We start from the raw sequence: 11,017 nt of genomic DNA, 5'->3' as shown, positions 1-11,017 counted from the left end.
TTTAGTATGACAAGTTTAAACTAATTTATTGAAAAATACTCATGGTCCAATCTGGAAGCACTGCTATGCTGTACAGCAAACACTGCCAAATTGTGTGCAGTTTTCTCTCAGCAATGAGTCGAAGAACCTGATCTCCTTTAGACTCAGGAAATAAGCATCAGGACCAGAAGTGCTTGCACTCACAATTTACTTGTATTTTTCTTGGAACTGTAGTGGATTGAATGTGTGGTCACACATATTTAGGATCTCCTTATGCCAGACAGTTTGAATAATTAAACATGTAGTAGATTATACTATGTAGTTAAAGAATACTCAACCAAAATGTGATCTTTTTCTATTTTTAGATGGAAGATACATTTTTAAACAATATTTTTGGGATCTATGAAAAACTGTGTGTGTGTGTGTGTGTTTGTGTTTGTTTATGTACAGGGTGTAAAAAACAACACAAACTTTAGGACATTGCTCCATTAATCAACAAGAGGAGCTAAAAAATAAATAAATGCAACTAATAGTCTGTCTTTTTTTTGTATTTAAAAGAACTGTGAGTTTTAACATTTTGGCCAAAAAAAGTTTTTTGGGTGCAGCGAGTGAACAACACAACCAATACTCAACTTGAAACACATTAATTTGTAGGTTTTGTTGTTACGCACAATGTTATCCATTTAATCTTTTCTGTATCTCTTGTACAGTAGTTTCCAAAATCCCTTCAGCGTACATACAATGTACCTTAGAACACAAGAGATCTAAGTGACATTTTCCTTATTTTGATAAAATCAATGTCAAAGTTTGAACAAATATATTTTTATAGGGCAATTAATATATTATCATGATTTTACTATTTTTTTAATATAATTAAAAAAACTGTTTTTTTTTAATATTGTTGAGTTATCTAACTTTTAATATATCTTACAACTTTTTCTATTTCTTATTCTCATATGTTTTCACTTAGACCCCTTGACTTTGAAGAAGTCGTCACTTAGACCCGTTGACTTCTGAGTAGGAAGTAAAAAATAAAACAACTGCAGTAGCTTAAAAAATTTATTTTAGTTATAAAAATGTATCAACCTAATAAACTTATTTTATCTTAACATTGCAGTAGTGTACATGGAATTCTCAGTGTACGGAACATATATAACCATAACTGTATCATAAACATTGTCTGCTTCAGACTGAACATAAACTTCAACTACTTGTATTATAGGACAGCTCCAAGTAAAATTTATGGTGGATTGAGGTGAAAATTGGAGAACTTCCATGATATTTTCATACGTTTTTTTCTTGAGTGTAGGTTTTATATGAAGACCTGGAAACTGCGAAGGAAGCCGACCTGATCTGAGTGCTATCATTGATAACTCTTTGAAAGCCTTTATACTTCCTGATGTTGTCTTGTGAAAGAGGGTTGTTGGGGATGACATTTTAAAATAAAGTACTCGCATTCCTCGTATTACTTTTACTGTTTTAGGGGGAAAAAGTGGTTTAGTTGCTAGATATTGATGAAGTTGTCATCTTTCATCATTGTTAATATAAACTTTCAGCTTGAAGCTGCAACCAAGTCTACCCACTCTTTTTGGACATACACATCTCTTTGGTTTTTTTTCTTATAAGGCCAAAACCTTGGTCATATTCATTGTAGGAATGTCCTGACACCAAAAAAATTGTGTGTCACGGTTTCAATTTTAGTATTCTTAACAATGTAAAGCCAAAACTTTGCAATAAAGTGGCTTTTATTATGCTCTCACAATTATCACTAAAACTAGGTGAAACATGACACATGAGGAGGCAGAGTAGCGATGTACTTCAGAATGTATGAGGCTATCTCCGCTAACTCCTACCAGCTTGCCCCTCATGCCACATATACATGTTCCCTGTTTTGGATTGTAGATCAAGAATAGCCAGGTTGTAAGTCCACAACTGCCACATGTAGTAAGTAAGTAAGCCTTTGAATTTCTTACATTTGGGGTAGGCATCATTTTTTGAAAATCAAACATATGCATGTCTTGGTCATTTTCCTGGCTGTATTTTTTTATATTTTTTCTGCTTCTGCTTTCCGTAAATGTAATTCTTTTTCTGTTTCTGGTTGTTTTCTGAATTCATTTGTACCATGTACAATCTTAACTTGTAGTCTGTCACATGTTACACAAGTGTCAGTCTGGGGCCTGTGAACACTTAGTTTAAATTCAGTGTGGAAAATTTTTCTGTAAAAACTGTCCTTCTCTGGCTCAATGTTCTTTACTTTTCGACAAAACTTTGTGTATAAATCATAATTTTTTATAAGCTTAGATTAGAGTTGAGATATCTCATGTTTGTAGTTTTTTTCCCGACTGTAATGACTTTGATCACGGGGAAAGTTTCTTATATATTCCCTTATTACTTCAATTCTTTCGTTTGGAGGCTCTTTCCTACCTCTTTGATCTTGTAAAGGCACTCAAGTTTTGTTTGCTGTTTTTTAACTATAACGTTTTTAACTTGTTTATTGGACTCATCTAGTGTTTTAAGAAAAAACTTAACAAACTCTGTATCCACTCAAATTAAATACAAATGAAACACTTCTTTTATTGAACACTGTTTCTTTCCTTCTTTTGATAGGCTCTAATGCAATAGCTCTGTTTAAAAATGTTGTTCTCAGCTCCCAAATTTCAGTTTTTCGATGTCAATAAAAAAATGCTTTACCTTTGTTCAATAAGAATATTATTAATATATTTATACGCTTTTTCCCTGGCTGAGGATCTGGAGGAATGGCACTGACAGGAATATCTTCTATTTCTCCAACCTCTTCTTCATAAACCTCTTCGTAAACATAAATTCATTCCTGTATAAACTGACAAGCATAAGTTTATGAGATTTAATATATATTTTTGTATAATAAATAGAATATTAAGTAATATAATATTGTTAAAAATAATATATAAATATTTTGAAAAAGAAAACCTTATTTATATTTTTATACTATTATATTTAAATTTTATATTAATCAGCTTTTTTTTTTTTTTTTTTTTTTTTTTGGACTGCTTTATTGACATTAATGCGCAGAGGTGAAAATGTGTGTAGAACTATTCCTAGATTTTATGGTGGCTGTCATATTTTACTTGAATTAACACAATCCTGATTAGGCATAGTAATAAAAAAAGAGGTTATTATTAAACTTTGACAGGCCTTTGATTATGTTGACAGGCCTATTATTTTAACTCCTTTATTATCGCTATTAACTTACGTGAAATCAAATTGCTTTTAAAATAAAATTTCACTTAAGTTTTTAGTATTAAATTTTTGTTACTTACCAGAGTCAGATATTTACCTGTTGTCAATGTCTGGACTTTTCAGACTTTTCACAGGAGGATTAGGCATTGAAGAATCCATATTTAATGGTCTGTTATAAAGGATTATTTAAAAAACTATCAAATTTAACAATATATTCACTATTAAACTAAAGAATCATGTAAAAGCGTATAAAGCTGCTGAACAAAGGAGACTGATACAACACGTGGTTTGCTGCGGTTTAAGTCTCTACACTAAACTAGTTATAAGTAAAGGGATCCAAGTGGCACATAGACCCCTTGCGCTCCAAGGAAAGAACTCATTTTCTAGTTGGTATAGGGGCTTCATGCTAGGTAGCAGCACCAACAAATACATGTAGATCCCTTTACCACTTAAGAGATTAGTATTTTAACTACCATATTCTGCAATAAACTCATTTTTTATAAAAATGTCACTTAGGAGTTCTAGGGTCCACATATATAAAGGCTTGCCACCTCAGACCTTATCATGGCACGGCACATGTTATCCTCTAGAAAATTCTTGATTCAAAGTAAAAAGAAAATATGAACTTTTATTCTGAGTGAACATCTCAGTATAAAACGATTTAAATGCTAAATACAATCTGTATGATGTGCAAAACAGCAGACCTACCATATATAAAATTCTTTCATTATGACGTGCATTTTAAACATTGCCTGCTAGGATTTGATTGGAATGTTTTCTAATATAAATACACTAGCTACATAAAGAAGAAATGGAAAATAATACTAAGCAAATAAATAAAATTATAATACTATAATTTTAACTCTTAAAAAATTTTCATTTTGAATAAAAAAATATTTCTTTTAAAATAACTTTGATAATTTCACCTGTATTAAAATATGTTGTTGATCACTGAAGATACGAAGAATTGTGGTTTAGGATGAAGTGCCACAAATGAACCAAACCGAATTTAGGAACAGAACAAAGACGAGCGTTCGAGTATCTGTTTTATAATTTATATTGTAAAAGATGCGGCTTTAAAATTTGTTTTATGGCAATTTAACTTATGTTGTAAGGTTTAATGTTTGTAGCATTTATTGTTTAATGTTAATTAATTATTACTGTGATAGGGGAGAAAAATAGGCCACAAAGCAACAAATGTAAAAGAGAGTACCGTACAGCAAGAATTAAAATATTGTCTTGATAATTAGTTCTCAAAGAAAGTTTACGTAATTTGAAAATGTATAGAAGCTATTTTCTTTTCTCTGATCAATGGACAAAAAATGAATACTATAACAGAAGAATCAATCTAAAGAATTTAATGTGACAAATATAGCTTCAAATTATATTACTGTCAAGATTCCTACAAATATCTTTTGTCAAATAAAGATTTATTGAAAAAGATAAGTTCCACAAAAAAGTACACTTGGCTGTATATCCATCTCCTAGCTCGAAGCAATGGATTGATCTTCAAAAATGAGTGGTGTGTCTTTTCAGATAAAAGTCATAATTGAGATTTAGTTGTATCCTTAAATAACGTGTACATTTAATTAATGACCAATAGCCTAAATGGTAATGCTGGTGTATAGCTAAATTTATTGCTTTAATTAAGTATATACTATAGAATAATTTGACTACTAACAAAATACTAAATATTATCTGCTAGCTGATAAGTTGACTAAAAAAAAAACTAGTTATGAAGTTGACATTTTATTTCCACACTTACTATTTACAAGAGAATTTAATTGACAAATGGTCAATGTTAACAATTTGCTTCGTTTTAGACTTTTACTCCAATGAGAAATATCTATGGAATTGCTAGTTTATTTTTTACCAATAATCTCCGCAGTGAATTAAATTATATTGTAAAAAGTATCTTGTTTTATAAATTTTAGTTTTTACTCCTTTTATAGAGTTTTTATGTGATTTACATATAAAAACAAATAGACAATATTTCTTATATGGCATTTGGCAAATATAGGCATAGTATTAGGCAAATAATTTGATTCTATAATTGATTTTGCTATGTCAAAATTTGTTAAAAAGCGTTTTTTTATGCTTAATTGGAGATATTTATGGAAGGTCATCATCCTTGGACCATGCTCTACCACAACAGTGGCTCTTCAGTAAAAATATCTTTTCAGCATTCAATGGTAACTCTACACTTTATATAGGGTGATTTTAGACCAGTATGATCACCATACATTCAATTATTTACATTTTGTTATGCTTAAACTTGTGTTATTAGATTTTACACCTCAAGAAGAGGACAAATGCCAGTACACAAGCATTGTTTCGCTATTGTTACAACAATCTATAATGTATGGTAATTGTCCGTTAATTCCTGCCACTGTCTCAAATTGTTCATAAATAATAATGAACTTAAATAAAGAAAATATGTTTCTCTAAACTGAGGGAATGTATTATATCAGTTTATACCATAATTATCTCTACAATTTTTTCTGAAAACAAAAATCATGTATTAAACATATAGGTTTACAGTAGAAATGTATTCTTTACTAAATGTTTAATATACGAGTATAAAACACTCAAAAATGGCCTTCCATCTGAGGAAAAAATAACTGCCAATTCATGGGTTAAAACTACAATTAGATGGTTTTGTATTTTATAGTTTAGGTATTCTAATCGCTTCAATAAGCGGCCTACACTCGTCATTCGATTGTTTGGATAAAATGTTTTGGTATATTACAAACTTCGAAATTATATAATAATCATAAGGAACAAGAATTATAATTGTTTAACAACACGAATAATACAACTTTTAATAAAAACATAATAGATAAACTCTACAATACAGTATTTATAACTTTCCCGGATAGCAGTGAGCAACCGCTTTTATAAAATGAAGGAGAGGATTCTCCCCAGACAAACGTTTTTCACTGCGGTACAACATTTCACAGAAATATTCCTCTAGACAGTCTGCCAGTATTCCACTTGTTAAACTTCTTTTCACTGCTCACCAAGAACTTTCAATAGTTTGGGTATTTGCACCGATCAATGGATCTATGAAGTTTTTATAATGGTTTACAGTAAAATGTACAAACCCATGATAAGTTAAATGAAAGTAAAACTTCTGCAAGTCTGTGACTATTATGGTTTCTGGTTTGACATGTTTCAATGTTTAAGGTATTAGAGTTTCTGTGTCTCTCTTGTTGTCAGGGCAGATCTCGAGTCTGTATTGATGCCCTCTTCTTTTCCCTTCAGGTACAGTTTTTATTAATCCTTTTTATTAATCCTAACAACCAAATTCCTTCAACTAATCTCCCACGGTTGTACTTTCTTTTGCCTATTTTACATTCATCAACTTCTACTACAACCCCTGGACCACCCAACTTTTCCTCCCTGTCAAACTTATCTAGCCAAATGAAACAAACTTCTCTACAGAAATAAAGCCAGACACAAATAGTTTTGCTTGACACAAAATACTTTTTGTCACTGCATTCCAACATCAAAAAGTCATGATTTGTCTGGTTCATAGAGAAATAGTACATGAGAGTAACTATATTTCTCATGCCAAACTTAGAACCTTGAAAGAACGTGTTGGCAAAAGCGTTTTTCGTGACAGTGTGAGCGTTTTCGCCTCTTTTTAGACATCTGAACACCATCATGTTTGCATCTCTGACACGAGTCTTCATTTCACTTTTGCAGATATCACAAGATAAGTTGAGCCACTTTAAAGATACGCTTGCAAAAGCCAGGAGCAACAAACAACTGATACCTCTCAACTGGGACAGTTGTTTGGTGATCCCGGCTTGTGCAAGCGTATCTTTAAAGTGGCCGGATGCTTGCTTATGCATTGACCAATTTCGGTGGAAAAAGTATTTCGGTGTTGGGATTGTCATAAAAATTTCAAAATAGTTGGTATCTTGTAAAATTTGTATAACCTGTTTAAAATAGCTGATCCCTATCAAAATACAAAATCTTAGGTGCTCCCGGCTTCTGGAAGCATACCTATATAGTGATCGTGCTGGCTTATGCGTTGACAGATTGTTTTGAAAAAGGTATTGTTGGAATTGGTATAAAAATGAGTAAATAGTTGGTATCCTTTGTATTTTTTACAACTATACTGGTTTTTTTCTTTATTTGACATTAAAAATCTTTAAATATACACCATTTTAGAAGGAGTAAAAAGATTTTGTTAATATTTAATTTTTAAAAACGTCTACCACAGGTTAATACAATTCTCAAGTTTCATAACTGTATCTTAACTGGTTCAAAAGATATAATTTTTTAATACAAAATACATAGACACAGATAACTTAGATGGAAAACTACCTTTAGGTGTGTCGTAAAACTTTTTTTATGAAATACCTTTGTATGAACTTTTTTTGCTCATTTTTATGTGTAGAACAAAATTCTTAAGTATTGGAACACTTTTACTGAACACCCTGTATTTTGCTTTGTACTTTATGTAATTTTGTTTGGTTTGTGAATTTGTATACTTGAGTCATGTGACAGAAGAGAATACAGATATTATTATCAAATGTAATTTAAAATGTTCAATGTTTGTAATATATTTCAATATAAAAGAAATTTAATTTATACAGTAATTGTAGATAACTACTGTGCAATGTATTGTACAGGAAAAGTACAAAAAATCACTTGCCAGCAATAAATTAAGTTAGGCCTACTGTATAGTGACTGTTCAGTAACCTTTCCACAGTATACTGAACCAAAGATAGTGCTTTTTGAACATATAAATTTAGTGATGATGAAACGTACACACATGGACAAGCCTCCGAGTTCCAATCATCAAATGCTTGAACCCACCACCTCAGATAAAGGTCCAATTAATAGACAGGGTTAACTTTAGTATTATATTTTGTTTCCATATTAATGTAGCCTACGCTCTCAGCGTAGGTAGGATTAACTTAATCTGTATTTGGATCTTATCTGTATCTGGGTAGTAACAAATTGGTTGGCAGCCTAGCAGGTAACACAAGTGAACATTTGGCTGCAATATAATAAGCTGCCACTACGACAATCAAATCATCAATATATCTGATTATCTAAACTATACAATGCTCATTAGAGACACTAAACATCCAGTTCAGAAACTAGCTGATGAAGCTAAAGAAACACCTTCTGATACAGGCCATTTTGTTTATTTACTGGACATGATCAATTCAAGAAACAATTGCACACCTTAAAACTCATTACAAATCCTAGTTGTAGACTATGTAATCAGCTGAATGAAACTTCTAAACATTATTTTTAATTGTGAGTGTTCAGATTAGGAGAAAAACCCTATTTGGAACCTCACAGCCAGCTGATGAATTCGATGCTGGCATTGGGCAGAATATCATGGATCTCGTTTTAAGTACAGGGGAAGCAGGCCCTATTATCAGAATTTGTGATGCTCAATATGCTTAAGTTGACATGTTGGAATGTAAGAGTCCTTTATAATAACCCCCCCCTTTTAATCTAATGGAAAATGAAAAACAAAAATGTCAAAACGAATAGCGCTAATGGTACACAATTTCACATTAGTACAGTTTAGTTGTTTTTACATCTAAAAAATTAACAATCTAATAAGGGATTAAAAACTATGTGCAATTATAAAATTTAACAAATAAAGCAGTGCAAAAACTTAACTTGCTTCTTACTGATTTGAAGGATAAATGTATGATAGCTTGTGACACTAATAACACATGTTCAGTACAATGGTATATGCAGCCATTGCTCAAATACCACATTGTGAATGATTTTAATTTGTTTTAATTGATTAATATTGTAATGTAGTACATCAAAAAGAGCTAGTAATTATTAACTATAAATAAGAATGATTAGAATGTTTTTGTATTTTATATTTTAGGTATTTCTAATACAAATTTGGTTAGATGATTCTGATGTTCAGGTGGCCACTTATTATACTGCAACAATATAAACTGAACATTACATTAGATAAATGATTTAAATGAATTAAAACCTAAAAAATTTAAAACAACTATAAAAGTGACACTGTAAGTTAGCTCTTTAATCTGTAAAATAAAGAGGATAAAATTAAATTGATAAGTACTGAAATTATTGCTGTATGGTTTTATAGGATATTTCCAGTTTTCCATCAGTTGAACTAACCCTTAAGAAACTTATCATTAATTAAAAATTCAAGAGTTTTACCATCCTGAGGCCGTGCCCAAAATTAGCTGTTGAGTGGCTGAAGTCTTCCCCACATCTCCAATAACCTTGTCAATAAGACTTTGTGCTTCTTTAGAAACGTCCTGTATTGTTATTTCGGAATTATCTTCATCCTTGGATGCTTTAGACTTTCTGTTAAAGGGTGATGTCATTTTAAGAGTATTATATACTGCTAAATATTCAATAAAATGGAAGTAGCCTTATAAATATCGTGATAAATTGAAAATAATACTTTGACTATTATTTAATACACCTCCAGTAGTTTTATTTAGCCTATGACACTACAATTACTCATTCGTTCTTGGTAACGTTTACTACTGACAAGCAAATGCAATAGTGATATTGAATTGAATAGCAGACAACGATATTATTTCTTACAAGACTGAATATATACTGCTATTGCAGCTGAAACAGCTGACTATTAAATGACATCCAAGGAGTATCCAGAACTTAAAAAAGTATTGACTATAATCTTTTAGCACATCATGTTTAACACTGCGGTTTCAATTGGTTTTATTTGACTAAAACAATTATTTGTGTAACTTTAAAACATACTTTTAAAAGGATTCGTAATTATAGTTAAAATAAAATACATTAATTGAAGGAATGTTTAATTTTCCAAATGATCAATGTACGGTACAAGGACTGTTGGATTAAGCTGTCAATTACATCGTACGTCTTAATAAGTCCCTGGATGGTCAAGCCATTATGTTAATATATATATATAATGACCGCAATAATGCAAATATGGCAGTAAGTAGTGCTAAAATTTTTACTATCTGATGAATACTTAAATGTATTAAACACTTATATTTTTAATAAAGATCAGTGGATATGCTGAAACAGAATGTTTTTAATATTAAAAAAGGATAATGTGGGCTATTTTGAAATACAACCAACAGTACCATGATTTGTAGTGCTTATTAACAAATGTTGGCGTTACAAAAATTTGCCGGCTATATTAGCAGGGAAAGAATTCAATTTAAATAAGCTTTGTGAAGAAGGCTCTCCCATCGAGCGTCGAAGATGTTGAGTCGAAATTCCGAAGAACGTTGGTGGGTAGTGAATTTCACGGTGGCGTTAACAAGAATGAGTCAATTCCCTAATGTATTTTGACGAAAACGGGTTTAACGAGAGGCTTTAAGGTACAGGATGGAGTGCATTTCTTGCAATTGTAATCGTTTCTAATATAGATTGGCGGTAAGGAAAATTTAAAAACTGTAAGAATAAACTTAATAGTTTTCCTACCTTAGTCTCATCCAACATGATTGTTGGATTAAATCTGAGTCCTCACAAACGAAATTGAATGGTTCTTGGCTTAATTCCCGAGGTGGGACTGTCCTTGTAAAAAGAAGAGGTACTTATAAAGATAACAATGTCTTTTATTTTGAGCGTTTGTCATTACATTATATAACTGATTTGCAAAACAAATTATGTCAAACGTTGTACAGAAAAACAAACAAATGAAATGATTAGGTGCAAGCTTACAATACTTAAAAATTAACATTAATAGTACAATTTAACTTAAAAAGATCTTATGACTGCCTAATAAATAGATTTATAAATTTGTTCTTAAAAGTATGAACAGAGACAACGTCTCTGAGGAATTCAGGAAGAGTGT

The 11,017-nt window shown here is 31.0% G+C and overlaps 1 protein-coding gene across 1 annotated transcript in view; it reads right to left on the bottom strand.

The window, feature by feature from the left end:
- Positions 1-9,783, bottom strand: part of LOC124362591 (FUN14 domain-containing protein 1A-like) — a 32,858-nt gene extending 23,075 nt beyond the window's left edge. The window contains exon 1 of the mRNA XM_046817236.1: positions 9,379-9,783. Coding sequence (XP_046673192.1) covers positions 9,379-9,548 — 170 coding nt within the window. The 5' untranslated portion in view covers positions 9,549-9,783. The remainder of the gene's footprint in view (positions 1-9,378) is intronic.
- Positions 9,784-11,017: the final 1,234 nt, after the last annotated feature.

Source organism: Homalodisca vitripennis, chromosome 5, assembly GCF_021130785.1.
Source record: "Homalodisca vitripennis isolate AUS2020 chromosome 5, UT_GWSS_2.1, whole genome shotgun sequence".
Classification (NCBI taxonomy): domain Eukaryota; kingdom Metazoa; phylum Arthropoda; class Insecta; order Hemiptera; family Cicadellidae; genus Homalodisca; species Homalodisca vitripennis.
Note: the sequence above shows the minus strand (reverse complement) of the source record. Positions and strands in the feature narration are given on the sequence as shown.